General features: G+C 33.6%; 4 protein-coding genes across 6 annotated transcripts; 2 read left to right on the forward strand and 2 right to left on the reverse strand.

Moving 5' to 3' along the window:
• Positions 1-38: 38 nt before the first annotated feature.
• On the forward strand, positions 39-1,926 carry LOC149904439 (uncharacterized). Its single transcript, XM_090107411.1, has one exon. It carries the CDS (start codon positions 114-116, stop codon positions 798-800), a length of 687 nt encoding a protein of 228 aa, XP_089963537.1. The 5' UTR covers positions 39-113; the 3' UTR covers positions 801-1,926.
• A 3,032-nt stretch (positions 1,927-4,958) lies between these two features.
• On the reverse strand, positions 4,959-5,595 carry LOC149904440 (transcription elongation factor 1 homolog). 2 transcript variants are annotated; one of them, XM_090107412.1, is made up of 3 exons: positions 5,528-5,595; positions 5,325-5,442; positions 4,959-5,247 (listed from the first exon to the last, which is right to left on the reverse strand). In XM_090107412.1, the coding sequence occupies exons 2-3, from the start codon at positions 5,438-5,440 to the stop codon at positions 5,115-5,117; spliced, it is 249 nt and encodes an 82-aa protein (XP_089963538.1). In that variant the 5' UTR covers positions 5,441-5,442; positions 5,528-5,595; the 3' UTR covers positions 4,959-5,114. The 2 variants fall into 2 exon arrangements, with proteins under 2 accessions (XP_089963538.1, XP_089963539.1); XM_090107413.1 differs by lacking the exon at positions 5,528-5,595 and having other exon boundaries at positions 5,325-5,521.
• A 740-nt stretch (positions 5,596-6,335) lies between these two features.
• On the forward strand, positions 6,336-19,296 carry scaf6 (SR-related CTD associated factor 6). Of its 2 annotated transcripts, XM_090106786.1 has the most exons (14): positions 6,336-6,579; positions 6,658-6,828; positions 6,932-7,215; positions 7,803-7,965; positions 8,083-8,230; positions 8,634-8,710; positions 8,876-9,074; positions 9,144-9,687; positions 10,236-10,369; positions 10,675-10,842; positions 11,326-11,441; positions 13,029-13,164; positions 18,386-18,552; positions 19,067-19,296. In XM_090106786.1, exons 1-14 carry the CDS (start codon positions 6,555-6,557, stop codon positions 19,168-19,170), a joined length of 2,436 nt encoding a protein of 811 aa, XP_089962912.1. In that variant the 5' UTR covers positions 6,336-6,554; the 3' UTR covers positions 19,171-19,296. The 2 variants fall into 2 exon arrangements, with proteins under 2 accessions (XP_089962912.1, XP_089962913.1); XM_090106787.1 differs by lacking the exon at positions 6,336-6,579 and having other exon boundaries at positions 6,709-6,828; positions 7,021-7,215.
• On the reverse strand, positions 19,272-21,292 carry mst (misato mitochondrial distribution and morphology regulator). The gene is made up of 2 exons (XM_090106788.1): positions 20,590-21,292; positions 19,272-20,512 (listed from the first exon to the last, which is right to left on the reverse strand). The coding sequence occupies exons 1-2, from the start codon at positions 21,064-21,066 to the stop codon at positions 19,352-19,354; spliced, it is 1,638 nt and encodes a 545-aa protein (XP_089962914.1). The 5' UTR covers positions 21,067-21,292; the 3' UTR covers positions 19,272-19,351.
• Positions 21,293-22,612: the final 1,320 nt, after the last annotated feature.

Consider the following 22,612-nt stretch of genomic DNA (forward strand, 5'->3'; position numbering starts at 1 on the left):
GAAGCTTCGAAATCGACTACGACGATACTAGCGAGTGCACGGAATCATTAGCTGACTCAAGTCTCAATATAAAAGTCAGGACGGCGAAAGGCAACGAAGTGTCACCGGCCAAAATGCCCCTCATGAGAATACGGAGCGTCGAAATCGTGTTCCAAGACGATCTCTCGACTTGCACCGACACCGGCTTGTTGGACAGAAGTATAGAGCTTCTCGTCTCCGATAGTGACGACTCCACCAAATGCGTGGACGACTTGGAACATTTGCACGTTGCTAAAGATGAAAACGACGATTCTGTTACCCTAAATGCAGACGGAGATCTATCGGACGACGATTCGATAACCGTTACCAAAGACAACATATTGAGTGCCGGTAAAGTTGAAGTCAAAGTCGAGAGTAATGTGCCAATGGATTCCCTCACAGTGACCGACGACACTTTGTCCCTGAATATTTCGGAATTGGGCGATTCCGGAAGATTCACAGAAGACGCGTGTTCGTCTCGTGTCGAGATCGCAGTACCGTGCGAAGACGCTTTGCTTTCCCATTCCTTTGATGCTGTTAATGTCGAAGAGACGAGTGCTTGTAATGTGGATGAAACTGATGATTGCGATGATATCCAAAGAAAATTGTTCGAGTACATCGATAGCCACAGTGAAAGTTCAGATGACACGGCCATTTGTGAAGATACGACTAGTACGAAATTTTTAACCCCTTCGCCGAATGTTCCCACTAATGAAGAACAGACCTTATATGATAGTTATGAATTACAATACGACTCCTATATAGATATGGGGAAATTTTGACTTCTGTGTATAAGTACCATTGGTCTTAATTTTTGATTATGAAATTATTTTGTTGTAATCCTGAGTTTCTATTTATTTTTTATTAATTACACAAACGTTAAATATTATTATATCCTCTATGAGCTATGTCCTATATCTAATCTAATGTCCTGTAAATCTATACACAGCTTATGCACAGAGGGCTCGGTGGTATGCAAATCTGAGAACCATGTCATATATTATACAGTTATTTTAACATTTATTTTTTATAGATGAAATTATACTTTGTAAATATTTTTCCTTCTTATATAGACATGTTTATTTTTTCGAAAATAATGTGACATGGTTGCGGAAATCCTGGGGTTGTTAGTAGGCAATAGCTCAACAATTGTCTATATAGTGTATTATATTATTTCAATATAAAATTTATTTATTTGTTTTTATTACGAATGTGATACAGCTTGATGCTGTCTAATTGTGTTGCATAGTTGATGTTATGTATTGTTCGTAGCTTAAGTGAAGATGTCAAAGTATTAGTATTACGATTTACGAATCTTCTCACTGAGGTAGGCTAGGGATCCTCATGTCATATAATATAACCTTAAGCTAAATAGCGACGCTTGTTCCATGGGATTCTCAAAGTACAATTTAGCAAAGTTAAACTTTAGATACTTATTACAGTTACTTGATTGTTGATTTTAGTATTGTGAATGTAGGGTGTTATTACCGTAAAAGTTCAATTATTAAAATATGCTTGATGTTTTTGACTTCCTATCTAGGTTTAAATGATAGTGTTCCAACATGAACATACATTCCAATATATCATCTGTAAGTGGAATATTGTATCAGCAGAATAATCATTGTTATATAAAAATATATTCTTATTAGCTTTAGAGCACAATTGTTCAGTAGTGTTCAATATCAAAGCAAATATTTTTATCTATGGATGTGTAGGTAATAATTTACTCAAAATATTTATTAGCAAAGATAATATTATATTATAGCCAAATGTATTATTATAAAATATATTATTTAATATTGTAAAGGAATTGAAGTGATACTAGCAAGCCTATTTTATTTATGAACTTAAAAATGATATTCATATTATCTTTGCTAAAATGCATTTTCTGTTTAATAAAAAAATATAAAATATATTTCAGTGTTTTTATTCTCGAAGGTACCTTAAATATTAACTTTTAACATAGTTTATATAAAAAAAAGGGAATGGTCAAATTAGAAGGAGTTCCTTTCTTAAAATTAATAACAAAACATGAAATGGGTCCCAATAGACCTTATTTTAGAGAACTTAAATATCGTCCATTATACAGTACAGAAGTTATAGACAACACAAACCATTATAGTTATGGACATCATATTCCATTCAAGCAAGAAACTCGAAAAATGGTGTGCGTTACCCAGGCAAAATGTTTTGCTTTAGAGAGATGAGACTTAAACAAATAATTAGTGTATCATGAGGAGCAATTTGTTTACTAATAGCAAAATTTGTTTGAATTGTAGTTTTTAAGTTATTTAAGAAAAACAAATTTTGCTGGAGTAACGTTTGAAACGTTACCCAGGCAAAATCGTCTTTCAAAAATTAGTTTCAGCACGGAACCAAATACATGAATAGATAGCTTTTGTTGCGTAGTAAATGTTTATAAATAGCAAAATTTGTGTGTGGTATAGTTCTTTAGTTATTTAAGATTTTGCTGCGGTAACGTTTTGGGATTTCCCAGATCTCGAAAACGGCTCAACGCAGAAGTTTGAAAAAAATACCAATAAAAGACCTCAATTTGTTTAAATTTGTTTATTCATTAGTTTTTGATTTGGTTGACGTAAACCAATGTAATTAAATGGTTTCAAAAATCAGAAGAAACGGGTTTGCAAGTAAACCAATACACTTATAACCAAATAAACAGCTGTAAAAAATACCCGTGGTTCGACGCTTGTTTACATCAGAAATATTAGATTTCATACTTTACACATTAAGAAGATACAAACAAATTTGATTTATTTTAGACTGGTCGTACTTTAGCGATCAAATACGCAGTTCCCATAACATTAAGAAACATGGCATACTTTAAACAAATTAAAATGATTCCTGAAAATTCCTTCCTGTTAATTGCAGCTTTGAATTACGGCTCTAATGAAAGTTATCTCAAAAACAAGATTATGTCAGCAATTCTCTAATGAGCCGACCAAATTGAAAAGGTCACATAAAAGCGACCGCACCATACATAAGCGCAACCATCTGAAATGAACAGGATAATATAGATGTTTTGTTAGTACAGTTGAATACAAAAGTTTTCTGGTCAGGTTAGTTAAAATAATAAAATGGTTAAGATTCATTATTTTTATTTAAAAAATCAGTCTCATACAAATTATATGTATTGCTTTGCCTTAGCATCAACATTTTTGAGTTTTGTTACGTGTTACTTAGAGTGAATATTTTAACATTACATGTGACTGCCACAGGTGGATAACCCGTGAACCAATCATTGTCAAAGCGTCGTAACCTTCTTTTAACTTAATGTTGAAATATCCACTCTAAGTAACACGACATAAAGCTCATATTTCAATACCACAGTGTGACTTGAGTTGGAATTGAGTCGGCGTTGTGTGTGTAATGTGCAAAGCACATTTAATGTTTTTTTTTTACAAAATATGTATTATCGGCTTGCCTATATTTCTTGCCCTTATGAGGGACGGTTTCGAGCATATTCTATAAAAAATGTATATAATCACAAAACTTTTAAATGAGAAAACAACAATATAATACAATAAATTATACACTATGATATTACACTTTTATTAACTAGTAAAAATTGTGTAATATGGTACTGCACTTAAAAAATATTAAAAAATCGGCTTCACGAATAACGTTTTTCTGCTTAACTGTACAAAACATCGGTTACCAAGCTGCTAATTTGCGAAGATTACCCGTACGTACGGTGCAGTCGCTTTTACGTGACCTTTTCAATTTGGTCGGCTTATTAGAGAATTGCTGACATATTCTTGTTTTTGAGATAACTTTCATTAGAGCCGTAATTCAAGGCTGAAATTAACAGGAAAGAATTTTCATGAATCATTTTAATTTGTTTAAAGTATGCCATGTTTCTTAATGTTATGGGAACTGCGTATTCGATCGCTAAAGTACGACCAGTCTAAAATAAATCAAATTTGTTTTTATCTTCTTAACGTGTAAAGTATGAAATCTAAAATGTCTGCTGTAAACAAGCGTCGAACCACGGGTATTTTTTACAGCTGTTTATTTGGTTATAAGTGTATTGGTTTACATGTAAACCCGCTTCTTCTGATTTTTGAAACCATTTAATTACATTGGTTTACGTCAACCAAATCAAAAACTAATGATTAAACAAATTTAAACAAATTAAGGTCTTTTATTGGTATTTTTTTCAAACTTCTGCGTTGAGCCGTTTTCGAGATCTGGGAAATCCCAAAACGTTACCGCAGCAAAATCTTAAATAACTAAAGAACTATACCACACACAAATTTTGCTATTTATAAACATTTACTACTCAACAAAAGCTATCTATTCATGTATTTGGTTCCGTGCTGAAACTAATTTTTGAAAGACGATTTTGCCTGGGTAACGTTTCAAACGTTACTCCAGCAAAATTTGTTTTTCTTAAATAACTTAAAAACTACAATTCAAACAAATTTTGCTATTAGTAAACAAATTGCTCCTCATGATACACTAATTATTTGTTTAAGTCTCATCTCTCTAAAGCAAAACATTTTGCCTGGGTAACGCACACGAAAAATGAATGCCAACATGTCACTCAGTTTCAGAGCAAATCTATATGAACAAAAAAATATGCAAATCATAACTTCTGATATCTCCATGCAATCCCTTGTGGCTAAAAACTCTAATTTAGTAATTCTGCCATATTTTTTCTCTATTACTAGTTTGTCCATATTTCTTGTTTTACAGGGATAAATTAGTGGCAATGAAGATCTAACATGTATAAAACTATTTAATGCCTATGTAAGTGTCTTTAGATAAACTTTATTATCTAAGCAGATATACACATAGTATGTAGATATAAAGATATACACATAGTGGTATATAAGTAAAACAGAGTTTCATAATGCAGACTGTATTGTTGTAGGTGTGAGTAAATTACTATAAGGGACATATTAAAAAATAAAAATTACTTCAGGAAACTTAAGATTTATTTAAGTCAAGTACTTAATAACTCTAGGAAATATCCATTAATAACAAAAAAATAATATCAATGATGTTGCAATCATTCTCACACGATATATTCAATGCAATCCTTAAAATACATAATTATACATATGGCCTTAGACCTAATTAGCGCTTTCACAGGCATCAACCCAATCATTGTAAACATCTATAGGTTCAGATAAAACATTTGTTGTGGTTTGAAAATCTTCTAAACAGACCCGGCATTGGATGCGCGCTGTATTTCTTGCGCGATCCCTGGAAATATATAGGACACATTTGTAATACTGCTTATTAAACATCGTTAATTTGCATCTTAATTCAAGTATACTTACATTTTTACTTCACAAGATTTTTCGTGGTTGCAAAACGGACAGTTAAATTGTTGATCAAGAGGCTCAATAGCTTTGCGTTTTGGTGGTGGCTTTCTTTTCGACTTTCGACGACCCATAGCTTAAATGTAAAGTGGATGTTAGAATACTACATGAAAATCTAACGCCTTTTAACTTACTGGATAATCTTTTAAATTATCGCTTACTTTATTTTATCACAGTTTGCGAAAATCAGAGAAATAAACACACGTTTAAGTCACAGTTTATTATATCCCCTATATATTATTATACTCTTTGATTATATCCATTATCCAGTGAAAAAAACTTGTCACTGTCATTTTGATATTGACAAGTCACAAAATACTGTTGTGTCATTTTTTTTTAAACAGATTCGACGGATGTTTAAATATATTAATTAATTACTTTTGAAATAATTATGGCAGACCTATATTATTGTAAAGTATTTCCGGTGCAACGCTTCATTAATTGAATATTTGAATAACAGTACAAAACAGTATTTTTTATATATATTTAGGCTGTTTTCCAATTACTGTAGTTTATTACAATTACTGCTGTCTTAGATCATTAAGCATTATACCGCATAATGCGCTCTAGTGCTGTAATTGGAAAACACGGTTAATTAATTGTTTGTAAATATTTTTCAACCAGTCCAATTATTATGTATACCACTTTATTTACACATTAATGAGGTTGCTAGCTCAATGAATATTTTTTTTTTCAACACTGAACATACAACGCAACCTGCCGGCATTGTGCGCCACTGAGTCGCATTATGCTCTGTAATTGGAAAACAGCCATTATATTGCATTATATCTAAGGCTAAGGTAAATTTCATTTCCAATAATTTATGTATAGATTGATTGATCTCTTATTTAATATTATACTCTACTAATAATTATTAGTGAATATACTTTATTAAGCTGATTCAAGATTTGGGATACACACGCGACGTACCAATTTGGTATGGTATTGCCTATGCCAAAAAATAAAAAAAGCAAACATTAAAACAATTAATAATGGCTGCCGATGTTTAACTGTATCGTGCACCATCGTATTAAATGATTATGTTTTATATTGTTTGTGCTAATCGGTGTATTTAAGGTGTATTATGTTTTCCAGTGTATCATTTTACAGAACATTTTAAAAAGTGACTGTAATGATGGACAATTGTTAGTTAGTGTTAACCTAAAAATAACTATAAATCAAGATAAAATGGAGCTTCCACAGCCGCCACAAGGTAAATTTAGAATTTCTTATTCACTATGTAATTTATTCATATAGTTCAATAATTATCAAACCGTTCGGCAACTTGCAGATCAAGATCTTCGCAATATAATCGACAAACTCGCCCAATTTGTCGCACGAAATGGGCCCGAGTTCGAGAAGATGACCAAGACGAAACAAAAGAACAATCCCAAATTCAGTTTCCTGTACGGTGGCGAGTACTTCAACTACTACCAGTACAAAGTGACGACAGAGCAAGCAAGTAAGCATATTGACGATGGTGGTTAAAAGATTAGAGATAGTCGCGGTCGCGCCCGATCGCTGATGTGTTATAACCGTTTCAAGTGACCCTCCGCTGTTTATAGTTCTAAAGCAATCGGCCGGTGGCCAGGCGGCCCCTCCTCCGTCCGGGGCTTATATGGCACAGACAAGGCAATATGTAATGCCCCAACAGGCTGGCGCGACGCCTGCCCAGCTCGGGCTGGCTGCGACGATGGCGGCGGCTCCGGCGCTGCAGCAATGGCTCGCGGCGAACTCGGCCCCGCCCGCTACGCACCACTCCCTTGAGATTGACAATGTGAATGCTCAGATCAACATGTTAAAAGACCAAATCACTCAGTCAGAGAATAATCTTAATGCTCAACATAATGTGAGTTTAATATAATACGATTGTATCATTTCACTTGTAAATTATTTGCTTTTATTCACAGTTTTCTTACAGACTGTCATATTTTTGTTTATATTATGTTTAAAAAATGCCACTATGTACAAAGTCTAGATGCATAACAATATTTGTATCTAATTGGAACGAAAAAGTGGGCTAGTCTGCTTTTGTTGTAAATATTGAATGCAACTTTTAAATAGAAATAATTTTTATAATGTTTTTAATGTGCTTCATTCTTTTTATTTTTTGTATATAAAGATAAATGTTCCAGTAATAGGTATTTGGATGGCAGGTCAGATTTCAGGCATGAATTATATCTGTATAAGATAAAATAGTTTGTTTTAAATGCATGTCTGTAATTATACATAAGACAGATTTATTTTATGTAGGATTTATATTCACACACATCCTTAATAGCTTCAAACATTTTTTAAATAGAGCAATAAACATTAGAGCCTTCTATCTCTATCTCATAATACATAATATTATATAGAAAAGCTCTGTTTAAAGAATACTATCTCTGTACATTTTTTTATCTGTGTAATGTTCTATTTATTACTAAACCATTTTAGGTACTCATTCAACAGCAACAAGCTAAAATCAATGAATTGGTGAGCAAAGCTCAGGTAGAGACTATACAGATCATGGCAGAAGATAACAACATCAGCTTATCGGAGTTAGACAACATCTTACAACCCATTATTGAATCTTGCACTAAAGATAGCATATCAGCAGGTATATTAGAATTTTGTGTAATTCCAATTGTTTTGTTCAAGCATATTAGTTATGCATTATTGTTTACAATTTCATTTCTTAGATTCATGGTTAGGATTAATAAGGCTTTAATTTTAGGAAAAGGATGGATACTGCAGCATGCTTCATCAGCAGATGCAGGCAAAGTGATTTCTCAACATCTGCTGCGGAAGGTTACCCAGCCTGGAGCGGCTTTCACACAAAAACTGCACATCATATATCTAGTCAACGACGTCTTACATCACTGGTTAGTATATAAAAACAAGAATTTAAATCACATCTTATGGTACTTATTGTATGTCATCAAAATTTGGGTTTTTGGGAATTAGTGAGGTGTTTTCTTAAGGTCATTTTGCTTTCTAACATGTTTTTATTTTTTTGTTTTAACATTACGTCACGGTTTTGTATTCCTTTGCACAAAGGGAGGCCAAAATTTTTTTGTTTCAAATATATGTCTGGATCTTATCTTCATATTTATATTTTCTTTTTCTGTTAAAAAAATGTATGTACTTTAATAGTATTGTTTTTGTGATTATCTATCTATGTACTTCTTTTCTATAAAGTTTTGAGTTGTAAAGTTGTTTAATATATCGTGTCCCTTGCGATCGATGTCAATTCGGTGTCTATGATACTATTATTCCTAATTACAGTGCACGCAAAAACGCCGAAGATCTCAAGAAAAATTTGGAAAATGTGGTGGTTCCAATGTTTTGCAATGCCAGTATAGGTAACATATTTACAATAATGTCCTCAAAATTTAGGTCTCTTGTCTTTTTGTGCATTCTCATCTACTTAACATCTAGAGCATCATCCTGTGGTTTGTCAGTCAGGTAAAACTTGCTTGAGTCAGCTTGGCTCTTGCGACAACCGTGTAATCCTTTTTACATTTCAGCCGTTACTGAAGAACAGGAGGCTAAGCTTAACAAACTGCTTCGTCTCTGGGAATCCAAGTCCAACTACTTCGACTCGGGGGTCATTGAAAAGATGAAGAGCCCTACCAGTTCATATCAAGAGTACCAGAATAACCTGATTGCGCAGCATTCGAATGCTATCGCTCATTTAACACAACAAACAAAATCTACCTTTGAAAAGTATGTTATATCCGTCTTTCGTAAAATTAACAGTTAAAAGAGTAAATTCTAATAAACTCTTCATTGCAGCTATCAAACACAGCATCAAGCCTTTGTCGCTCACACATTGCAACAAATACAACAAATGGAGATGCAAAAGCATGCACTAGAACTAAATAGCCAGGAATCAAACAAAGATAATCAGCAAAATATGCAAAATCCCTTCCAAAACAATTTCAATGACCAAGGGTATCCTCCGATGGGCGGATTTGATCAGAATTTTGGACCAAACCACCAGCAGTTCGGAAGCGAGAGTGGGGACAATTATGCGTCAAACAATAGTTTGAGCGGGAATGAAAACAGTTTTGATAGTCAAATGTTTGATCAAATGAAACAACAAAAAACGGAACAAGCTGATGAACCTGACTTGTCCATTTTACCAAACATAAATTTCTCGCAACCGCCTCCCGGTTTCGAACCTAAGCCACTGCCATTGGCTTTCCAAAATGGTCTTCCAGATCTCAGTAAGCCCCCACCAGGATTCCCCCCTTTCCCAGAAATTAACAACGAAGAGCTGATGCCCTCAGTCCCATACTTTGAATTACCTGCTGGTTTGATGGTACCTCTTATAATGGTAAGTTAGTTTTCATTGAAACAAAAAAATAAATAATAAAATAAATGTTTGAGTGATTTAAATAAGTCTTTTGATCTTAACCTGGTTTCAAAAGTAACAGAATTTATAAACATTCTTATTCTGTGCATGACTAACAATGTACTTATGAAATCACAATGCACTCAGTCATTCTATGAATTAAGCACATTATCTTTTCTATCGATTTGTAGACCTGCACTGCTATTGGGAATCTCTTGATGTCAAATAGAACATAAAAGGCATTTTTTACTGAAATATTTAGTTAATAGAAAACACAATATACATAATATAGTTCATACTTTATCAAATCATTTGTCAGTTTCAACAGTTCTCATTGCAATATGAATGACTTCAGATTTTTCTTAACGCACTGTAGCATTAACTCCTAGAAATAACACACAGCAATTGTATTTTTTCTGTATAAAATTAAATTCACTTATGGGCGGTGGCGACCACTTAACATCAGATGGCCCATCTGCTCCTTTGCTTGCTCTAACATAAAAAAAAATATAATAGAAGTTAATTTTTAGTTGGAAGACGACAAATACAAGCCGTTAGACCCAGCTCGTATAAGACTGCCGCCACCCGCTCCGCCAAATGAGAGGCTCTTACAAGCTGTTGACGCCTTCTATGCCTCACCTAACCATGAACGGCCGAGGGATAAGTTAGTTCTCTTTTTATTTATTCGTTTTATAATATTGTTAAGAATTAAACAAATGTTGCTATTCAGTTCATTGAAAATGTTAAAACATTTGTTTAAACTCAAACTCAAACTAAAAAAATACATTATGAGCGATGTGTGATGTACTTGTTACATATTTTATTACTTGCTTATAATAACGTTTAGAATGATGAATTACAGTAAGAACTGTATTAGTACAATTTAACTTAATTTGATAAATAATGGGATTCATGTTATATTACATTTTCACTTTTAAAACTTTACTAAAACTGATAATACTCTTACAGTGAAGGATGGGAGAAATTAGGATTATATGAATATTACAAAGCAAAGAATGCAGCTAGAAAGAATAAAGAGGAAGCGATTGCGCAAGGGCGAAGGATGAAGTCAAAGTCGCCCAGCCCAATACCAAAAGACTTACAGAAACAACCAACACCTCCGGGAAGAAGATATAGGTATGTTTTTTTCAGTTTTTATCAAAACATTCCAATAAGATAATTCCAAAGATAAAACAATTTCTAACTGTCATAAATTATAATAACGTTATATGAATACAATTCTTAGCCCATTGAGCCCCAAGCGGCCCAATCGGTCCCAGACACAATAGATTTTCTATTGTGTCTGTGGTTCTGGGGCTTGAGTTATTAAGAATGTAACCGCCACATAAAATTTTAATATTTCTTGAAGGTATTTTATTAGTTTTGGGGTGGAAATAAATTATATTATCATTTAACACTATAAATAAATAAATACTTTATTTGCATTTAGCCATGGTATATTAAGGTGTTATAATTTACAATATAATTACACTAATATAAATACACTTAACAGTTAATAATTATTACACAAACAAGTTATAAATCATGTTCTTATTATTCGCAATTTCGACAGAGTTTAAAACAGACTCATTTAAAATGATTATAATCTTTATTTCCCAGGTCATTAAGTAAATCACCAGAGCCGAAGCCGGTAATTCCATTATCACCGCGGAAGTCAAAGTCACGGTCGCCGTCGCCCAGACGAAGGCCCACGACGTGGAGGAGGGATAGAGATAGTGAGAATTTATTATTTTATTGTCATTTTCTTTATTCGATATTGTTTATGAATATTGCAACTTCAATTTTATGAATTAATTAATAGCTTTAATAGAAACTTCCAATAACTTAGAGGCTGTCCAATTATTAATTGATTCTTCTAAGGGCTGATTTTTCCATCCTTGGTTAAAACTTATTCGTCAAGTACTGTATAAAACTACCATTTTAGAAACGTATTAAGTACGTAACGTTTACGTGAAATTTTAATATTATCGTGTAATACTTTATTGGACGGATAAGTTTTATCCAAGCATTGAAAAATCGGCCCTTAGATAATGAAAGATATATTTTGCAGATATATTTTATAACAGGATAAATTTTTAAAGTAAATTCTCATATTTGTATAACTGTAAAGATTATTGCTAGAATATACTTGTTTTAATTCTCTGTTCAACATATATATGGGGCATTTCACGCGAAGCGGACACAGATTTTTGGGTCAGGTTTCCGATTTCGGTTATATTTTAGTATGTTACACCAGTATATATCCTCGGTATGTATACGAAATATTTTTGCATTTAGAAGCTTAGTTTTCAAAATACAGGTCTTTGAAGATGTCAGCAAGCGCGAGGCATGCATGACTTTGAATGTAATTATCAGTTAAAGAAAAGGATTTTTTAATAAATAGATGACTGAATAATAACCCCCATTAAAAACCTTTTTATTCTCATATTTTTGATATCGAATTTATTTTTAAATTCCTAAGAAAAATTAAAAAATATTTTTCTTTGTAATTTTTTACGAACTTAGCATATTTTTAAAATTTTTTAAGATCATTAAATAAATGGCTTATATTATGCTTAAACTACATGCCAAGTTCTAGAGTGGTCATCGCAGAAGTTTCGAAGCTACATGTATTATAATGGCGAAGCGCGGCAATATCCCCATATATCTGCATCCCCACTGCAGAATGTCGCGCTAACCAACTAGGGCTAGTATGGGGATATAAATCGGTAACCTGACCCAAAAATCTGTGTCCGCTTCGCGTGAAATGCCCCATATATGTATGTTTGCTATATTCTAATTTTAAACCAATACCAATTATTTCAAATCTTTATCTTATATTATCCTGGCCCTAGTCCAATACATATTTGATACTAGCTGCTCCGCGCGGTTTCACCCCCGTGGCTCCGCTCTTGTTGGTCGTATCGTGATGATATAATATAGCCTTCCTCGATAAATGAACTATCTAACAACGAAAGAATATTTCAAATCGGACCAGTAGTTACCGAGATTATCGCGTTCAAACAAACAAACAAACTCTTCAGCTTTATAATATTAGTATAGATATAATATCAATTTTTTTACACGCTTTATATTAGCTTCACCTGTATGTTTGAAACCGACTTCTATGGGCGCGATTTTGACCCACTTTAAACGGCCAGATTTCGTTCAAACTTTGTAGATTTATTGAGGACCGATGACAATACACTAATTTGATAAAATTTTCTATAAAAAGCGTGTTTTTTAGTTTTTTTAACTATTATTATTATTTCAGCTAATTATGATCAAACACCATATTCCAATACATCTATATTTTCCCTCAGGTCGTCGCAAGTCACGGTCACGGTCACGCTCACGGTCGCGCAGTCGATCACGTGATCGCGAGCGACACCGCGACTCGCCGCGAGACAAGATGCGACGCGTCGAGAAGTCGCGGTCACCCACACCGCCTAGTTTTATGTGAGTGTATTTATAATTCGTTTTGTATACAAACTAGCTTACCGCCCGCTTTGTCTAAAACCTAATACATAAATTATATACTAAAACCTTCCTCTTATTTATTTTATTTATTTATTTATTTATTTATTTAGGTTTACCAGTAATTGTTACACAAATGAGCAAGTATACAAAAAAATAATCTTAAAACTAAGTGCACAATTTAAGTAGGTAAACACCACATGCGTACAATTAAACTATAAAAGGTGTTATTATACCTACAGTGAGAAAAAAAAAATAGTTATACTTAAATCTAAACAACAAATCAACATCCATTAGTCTAAGTGATTAACCAGGTACTTGTATTTATTTAGACTAAGGGAAAACATATCACAATCTTTAGCATATTTATTGTAAAGTCTACATAGTCTGGGAATCGGAGAGTTGGAACCAAGGACAGTCTTGCGTAATGGAGGAGATAAAAGGTTAACGGGATTTCTGGGATATGTAAAAGGAACTCTAAATTTGAATTTTGATAGCAACGCCGAACAGTTTATATGACCGTTTAAAATTTTAAATAAATACATTAAGTCTAATGCGTTCCTTCTATTATCTAACTTTTTAATTTTGAAGTGGGTTAGACGGTAATTATAGCCTTTTAATTCTTTTGCTTTGCCTACAGAAAACGCAAGATGATTTAAAAATCTCTTTTGAATACGCTCTATCCTGAGACTGTGCACTGCATAGTGAGGTCTCCACACAACAACACAGTACTCCAGTATACTGCGCACCAGCGTATTGTATAGCATTATTTTGGTTTCAACATTTTGGAACGATTTAGTGTTTCTTATAATAAAACCCAAAGATTTTGAAGCCTTATTAATCGCTGCGTCAATATGAGGAACAAATGTTAACTTTTTGTCCATAATTACCCCTAAGTCTCGGATAGATGATTCAACTTGTAAGTGTGACCCATTCAATGTATAATTATGGATGATTGGATTGGTCTTGCGTGTGAATGTAATGCACGAACATTTTTTAATATTGAGCTCCATGCAATTGCTTTTGCACCAGGTGAACAAATTGTTGACATCATCTTGTAGTAACAAAGCATCATCAATGCTACCTATAGTCATGGTTAACTTAAGGTCATCGGCAAACATGTAAGGAATAGAGTTAAGAAAACAATTCGGCAGATCATTTATAAAAATGTTAAACAGGATGGGCCCTAGGTGTGAACCTTGCGGCACGCCTGAGGTTATATCAAATATGTTAGATTTATAGCCATCAACAACAACATAAAAATACCTCTTTTCTAAATAAGAGTTAAGCCATTTAAGAAATTGTCCTGTGAACCCATAAAGAGATAGTTTATTAATTAGTACACTGTGTGAGACTTTATCAAACGCTTTGCAGAAGTCTGTATAGACGACATCAACTTGCCCATTAGCATCCACAGACTCGATAGTATTTTCTACAAATAGAACCAGGTTAGTACAAGTAGACCTCGCAGTAGTGAAACCGTGTTGGTAGTCGGATACGTATTTTTTAAAGTAACTTTGGATATTCGGACAAACTAAACTTTCGAAAACTTTTGCCAGAGTTGAAAGAATTGCAATAGGCCTATAATTGCATACATTATCTTTTGAATTAGATTTGTGAATGGGAACAACCTTTGCTAGCTTCCACTTATCTGGGAATATTCCAGTGCTAAGCGAAATATTAAAAATGATGTAAAGAGGAATAGCTAATTGATCAGCACAGTTTATCAGAAAAATAGGGGGTATGTTATCAGCTCCTGACCCTTTAGAGATATCTAGTTTTTTAAGCTTGGTAATAATAGCATCTTTGTGAATATATAAAGAAGAGAAACAGTCAGAATTATTTTTTATAATATTTAAGTTGGCGGATGACGTATTTCCTTCGGAAGACTTTCTAACTGGGCAGTATACAGAGTGGAAATATGAGCCAAACAAATTGCAAATATCCTGTCCAGTAGATGCTGAATTCACTCCATTTGACATACATTTTGGATACGTACTCGATCCGTTTCGCTTAGCTTTTATATACGACCAAAAATACTTTGGTTGTTCCTTAATTTTATGTTCCATTTGACTTATATACCATTTATAACATTGCTTGGATAACTTCTCACAACGCTTACTGCATAAACGAAGAGCTATTTTATCGAGGGGGTTTCCATAAAGGTTAATTTTTTTTATGTACTTGTTTTTCTCCCGAATACATCTCTCAAGTTTTTTATTAAACCAAGGTGGCTTATTACGTTTTTTATTAGATATTGTAGGAACAAATTTTTTAATTAGATCATTGACATGATCATACAGAATATCAACCATCAAATTTGGATCCCTAAGGTCATTAAATAGTTCATGCCAGTTAATCAATCCTAGCTCCGTATTGATATTCGTATAGTCTGCTTTATTAAAGTCAAATCTGACAGATTTGTTCGGTTCCAAATTGCTATCTAAACTCAAATTCAATGTTATATCAAGTGGGGGATGATAAGGATCAATTTTACACAAACAATCTGTAGCTTCTGTTACAAGACAACCAAGTACATCCACAAAAATCAAGTCCAACAATTTGTTATTAAAATTACGGACATAATTACACTGTTTTAAATTATTTAAATGTGTAAAATCTATAAAATCTTGATATAATTTAGGATACGCGTTGGAGCGAGAAATATTTACGTGAGACCAGTCCAAACAGCTCATATTGAAATCCCCAATGAGTATTATATTATGCTCGTCATTTAATCTTTCAGTAACAGAATTAAAATTATCCATAAAATGATCTAGAATTGGTTTTTGTACAGGTGGTGGTAAATATACCACACAAAATGTAATTTTAAGTCTAACACCAATATTGATTGAAACCCATAGGTCCTCACAGTCACTTTTAAAATTTACGAGTTCACTAACAGCGAACCTCTTTGAGACAGCAATCAGAACGCCGCCACCTTTAATTTTATTATTGAATTTAGTAAGCGTTCTATCTCGCCGGAAAACAAAATATCTATCGTCAAAAAGTTCACTGTTAACGATATCCTCATTGAGCCAGGTCTCTGTCAAAACAATTACATCATACATAGAATTACATAAATTACGATAAAAATCTTCACATTTTGATCTCAAGCCGCGAGTGTTTTGATAATATATCCTTAAATTATTGAATTTTAATGCTTACTAACAATAAATATAACTTGCTTATAGATCTAAATTATACAAATCAAACTATTTTATTCAATGAGTCGATGTCTCTTATTAATATGTAATCAGTAAAGTCCGTTTTCCTCACGTAAATGCGACCACTTCTGACCCAAACATGTTTATAGCCTTTTTCTTTTGCCTTGATGCGGGTTGCTGCATGCAACGCTTTATTTGAGGGACTTAGATGTTCAGTGATATATATAGGGGATTTAACATCATCAAGCCCCAAGTATGAAGTATTTAATTTTTCAGTAATAGATTTAGAACGATTGAAGTTAATTGAGGCTGCAAGAAACGAGTCTCGGCGTTTCGATGTACTAAACTGGACAATTATAGACTTAGGACGTTTACTGGAATTATTGGATTTCATAACACGCGTGCAGTGGGATATCTCTTCTTCCTTCACATCACTATTTATAACTTTCCCTATTTCCTTAACTATTTCGATTAAATTCTCATTTTTCTTTTGAGGAACACACTGCAGCTCAATATTGTTGGCCCGAGCCTGCTGTTCCAAATTATTAAGACGCGATGAGACATCTTTCAATGTGGCTGACAGAACATCATTTTGTTCTTGCAGTTTCTTGATAATTGCTTGGTCCTCTTTTCTGTCTTTCAAGATATCCTCATATTGGAGGCTCATAAAACTCACAGAATCTCTAATATCCTTAATTTCTTCGCGCATCGATTTAAGCTCGCTGTTTAATATATCTTTCATAGCAGCTGTGAACTTTCCGATCAGCGTATCAAATTGATTTCCGATTACCTCCTGTATGATAGCACGTACACTGTCCTCAGCCATTGTTGTTGACGTTCCCGGTGGCGATTGTAAAGCTTGTCTCTTATTGCCACGAACAGTTATATTCGGATTGAAACGAACGGGTGTATTATCGTTATTTTTAGTTTTAGGTGTTTGGGAGACGCAAATAGGACATATCCACGCAGTTGGTTCACACGTTGTTGAATCCAGATTCATGCATTTACAATGAAAAGATTTTTTGCATTTAATGCAATGTATATATTCTTCATTAATATCAATTAAGGAACAGCATCCCCACTCCAATTCAGATGCAGACATAATTAAGAATTTTTATCTATCTTATTTGCTTTCACAATTTAAAGCAAAAAAGAAATATAGCAATAATTTAATATTTTTGGAAAAGCTCTGCAATAAATGCTCCCATATAAAAGTACTTTCAGTCAGAATATTAATCTCATTGAATTTGCACGGAAATAAATGCTCACGATGCGTTGCAGTACGTCCCAAGTCCCAACGTTGTGGCTAAAAGAGCTTAAGCGCCGTGCAGAACGTGTCGCTTACGCGTTTTGTCCGCGAAGATGGTTGTGATTCTCGTTCGGGTAGATAAATATAAAAAAATTCTTACGGTTCGATATTTATTTGATGATTATGGCACTTTGTAGACGGAAACTAATGCAGTTTATTTAATCTTTAGATAGAACACAGATTAAAGCTTAAAAATTTCACAGTCACTGTAGTTTAACTTTAGAAGAAGCAATTAAATATGAATTTTAAAGTAAGAACTTTTGACAACACACTTGCACCGTTAACCGTTCGAATCCTCTATTGAATCACACTCTTGAATCACTCTATCTATTAAAAAAAGAAAAGCGTTGATTTAAAGATTTAAGCATACTAAGGGACATAGGGACAGAGAAAGCGACTTTGTTTTATACTATGTAGTGATTACAGAGAATAAATTTACTTGAAGTGTCTCATAATCCTTAATTTTATATAGGAATAGGTCCTATTGGATTTTTTAATATTTATTCTGAATTTGTGTTGTGTTATTTAAAATAAATTGTTTTGTTTATTTTCGAGTGTAAGAATTTGATATAATTCTTTTAAAATATAGGTACGTAAAATAATAGGCGGTAATAAAATTAGTTAAAATTTTAATTCGATATTAATAGTACGAGGCACTAACTTCTAATCTGCTGAAGACTACAAAAAAAATCTTTCGTATTCATTATCTCTCGTTTAATTTGGCCAGGGGTTCATCATACCCGAGCACATCGGGAGGTATCGACTCGAGCAACAAGGGCCACCAGCTGCTGCAGAAGATGGGCTGGAGCGCGGGCGGGCTCGGCGCGGCCGGTCAGGGCATCGCCGAGCCGATCAGCGGCGGGGCCGTGCGCGATAGGCAGGATCAGTATAAGGGTATGTCGCACCCAGCCTCACTGGGGATGTAGTTTTTATCATGTGAAGATTTTTAATACTTTTTTTGTGATATTTTAACATGATCAGTATAAGGGTATGTTGCACCCAGCCTCACTGAGGATGTTATAGTTTTGATCATGTGAAGATTTTTTACTTTTTTGTGATATTTTAACATGATCAGTATAAGGGTATGTTGCACTCAGCCTCAATGGGGATGTTGTATTTTTGATTATGTGAAGATTTTTAATACTTTTTTTGTGATATTTTAACATGATCAGTATGAGGGTATGTTGCACCCAGCCTCACTGGGGATGTTGTAGTTTTGATTACGTGAAGATTTTTTACTTTTTTGTGATATTTTTTTAGTCTTAATAATTTGTGCTACGAATTTAAAAAGCCTCATGATATTCTAAAATAAATCAGATTTTTAATTTAGTTAATAATTTCAATTTCTAAATGCACTACAGTACATATTCCACAGTACACAATATTCAAAAATTATTTCTCATTACAGGTATAGGAGTTAATTTAAATGATCCATATGAAAACTTCAGAAAGAACAAAGGTGCGGCATTTATTACGAGAATAAAAGAGAGAGCGTTGGAGCGATCGTCGTGATTGTTGCAGATACGAGGCGTTTAGTTTAAGGCTGTAAATGTGTACAATTATTGTGAATGAGTGTCTGCAGAATATGGTTTATTTTATCTAAATCATCATGAATAAAAGTTATATGAATTTCATAAATATTGTTTTATTTGTGTTAAAGCTTCTTATTTGAGACAGTTAATAAAACTAAAACTTATAATTCGAAGTCATCTTCGTAATTATCCTTAAACTCAGCAAGTCTATCAAGGCATTCCTGGTAATCAGCAGCTTCCAATCCTTCTTCTTTGAATTTATGCAATTTTGCAAATTTTATTCTGCTCACTTCTCTGTGCAGTTTTTCTATCATATCTGCCATGAAGTTTCCATTATGGTATCCAGCTATGACAGGACAACTCTGTATATTAGATGTCCTTGCATCATCTTGAATAAAGCCATACTTATTAAGTTTATCAGAAAATATATTTGGATATGGATTCTTCACTTCTAATGGTTTGTCACAAACTGTAACATTTGTTGCGGACAGGAAGTTATTAGCTTGGAAATAGAGTTCAAACATTTCTTTAATGTCTCTACATCTGTAGGCTGGAATGTTCATTTGTTCCTTAGCCTCTTTCATTGGTGCTTTCAAATAGTTTTCGGGAATACCTCTCACTGTTATAAGCTGGAATATTTTGTCAGTTGCAATCTTACAACTTGGTGTTATCGGAGTGTATATAGGCTGTGTGGTAGTATTTAAATAGTCAATAAGATATTCTGACTCATGGAATGCAAATGGTAGTCTTAGAGAGGCAGCGGCCATTTTTCTCCCATAGCCTGTCAGATCAGCACACATATCAGACAAGGTATAGATATTTGTTTTATGTCTATACTGTTGGCTCAAGGTATCTAAAGCAGATGCTAATAAAGCAGAGGAATGATAATACAATGCAGGATTATATGAAACATGCTCAAATGATCTGGGATTTCCAGGTTTTCTCCAACCCTTATCACTAGTACATAAAGGCACAAAAAGACTAGCATTCTGTGACAATTCTTCAATTGCAAGTGCTATATTTACCAGTCGCATTGAATCCTTCAAATTAGATGTGTCTCTTTCTTCTTGATTAGCAGGATTGTTATCATTGAAATATGAAGGAATTATGGGGTAAGCTAGTACAGTTTTAGAATATTCATCTGCTAAATGCTCAATACATCCAATAGCTAATCCAGAAAATCCATTGTAACAATCAAAATTCACTTGAAATCCTTGCATGCTATCACATTCTTCTACATATTTCCGTATATTGTCTGTAAAGGTATCACCATAATCTGATTTCCATATTGATCTGCCAGTGCTTCCTATATCAAAACCTTCCTGGAAATAAATAAAGTCTTATTAGAACTTTCATACATTTTATATAACAACTAGGTACCAATTAAAAAAAAACTTACATGTTCATCTCCATGTTGATAACTTTTTATTACATTTATTGTCCGTGAATGAAATCTGGGGTATAGATAGTCAGTCCATGTATTTATAGTGTCTTCTAAAATGTATTTTTTGTCTTGGGTGTCTGGAGGGTTTTCAGCTTCAATATCAGACAGAAATTCATTTTTCTCAGCTGGAGGATCCTCTATCTTTTCAACATACGACCAAGGAAGATCGCCTTCATCATTGGTTGCACTTTCGAGACCCCCGGTTGCTGGCAAAGTTTTAAGAGAACCTTTTAAATCTGCCAATAGTAATCTTGGTGTATAAGTAACCTCTCCGGTAGATGTTTGGCCCTCTCTATATAAAATATCATGGTTGACTTCGGTTTTTACTGTTCCAGTATAATCAAAACTTAATTCCTGTATATTCCAAAAATGTGCACCTACATAATTGGAGTAGTGGCCTAACTGAATGGTAAGAATTTCACGTGTAGACATTGTGTTTTTAAAATGCTTTTTATTCTGATATGATTAATATCGAAGGTAAAATGTAGTGTAACAAGGTGCAGCAGGTTTTCATGTCACTCATACAAAAATACTGAAAATTAAAAGCTAATATCTTGAACTGAAACAGTTTATTTATTTATGTTCAATGAACAAAAAATCTGAATTTAGCTGAATTGAGAATTCTGATTTTTTATTGGGCATAAAATGTCAAATCAAAATAATATGTCAATTGGTCATTATGTCTGTTCTCAACTCAATGTCAAATATAAATTCATGTTCACCGTATGTTCACCAATCGCCTATAGTGAGCTTATTCCTCTGAGTAGTGAGCCTATAGTTATTTTACCATAACCACAGATTAATTATTTTTCAACACAGAGTACTTTTGAATTTCAACCGACTTCAAAAAGGAGATTCAACTGTAGGTATTTTATGGGTTTGTACCGTAGAACTTTGGACTGATTGAATCGATTTTGATGATTTTCTTTTTGATCTTGATTTCATTTCAATTTTGTTTAGGTTCTTCTTGTAAGTTGTGTTGTTTTGGTTTGAACCTCTTGCAAAAGAATTTGTGTCGTGACACTGTGCGATTTTTCGATAAATAATAATAATAAATTGGTTTTTAAATCCATTTGTTACAATATAATTTTATGAATGCTCGATCTAAGTGCTCGATATTTTTTTGTAAGTGAATACTCTCGTGTCTGTCACGGTCTAAGAGCGTTTTCACATTATCCGATCCGATATCGGATATCGGAAGCCGATAGCCGATATCCGATATCGGAGGGAAGTAAAATGTATGAAATATGTGCCTGTCTTTCACATTGTCCGGTCCGATATCGGATATCGGAGCCGACACCGATATTCCCAGTGGCTATCGGACGATAATGTTCAGTGTTGCCAACTCAATTTTCGAAAAGGCAGTATACCAACAGCAAAAAAGCACCAGTTTGTGTATTTTCAGTCTTATAGGGCGCTCATCTATAATCTATCTATATCTTTAAAAAAATTCTTTGCTTTTAACCTAAAACCCTTTCTATTAAAAGAAACCTTTTTTTATTAAGAAAACACACATTATACACACAGTTTACTCTTGACGAAATACACCAGGCTATTCAAGATACTAATACAGATCTGAATACTATAGTCCAATGGAGCTACCGCTATGGCTTGCAGGTTAATCCACTTAAGACCCAAGTTATTATTATTGGTAGTCCTTCGTTAATCGCAAGGGTTAACTGGGTTAATCTGCCACCCATTGTAGTTGATGGTGCCATAATTCCTTATAGTGAGTCTGTAAGAAATCTGGGTTTGATTTTTGATCAAACCTTATCGTGGAGACCTCATATCAAGGAAGTGAGCAAAAAAATGTACGCAGCAGCTGGATCCCTGAGACGATTAAGAAACTTTCTTCCTTTGCCTACTAAAATCCTTTTAGCTCAGTCCCTCCTTCTCCCTATATTAGACTATGCCGATGTAAGCTATGTAAATTTAACGATGGAACAGTTGAATGTGCTCGAACGCCTACAGAACTTCT

The sequence above is a fragment of the Colias eurytheme genome, chromosome 11 (assembly GCF_061535395.1).
Source record: "Colias eurytheme isolate Ceu_HAF_F1 chromosome 11, ilColEury1 Martin Lab GWU primary, whole genome shotgun sequence".
Taxonomy (NCBI): domain Eukaryota; kingdom Metazoa; phylum Arthropoda; class Insecta; order Lepidoptera; family Pieridae; genus Colias; species Colias eurytheme.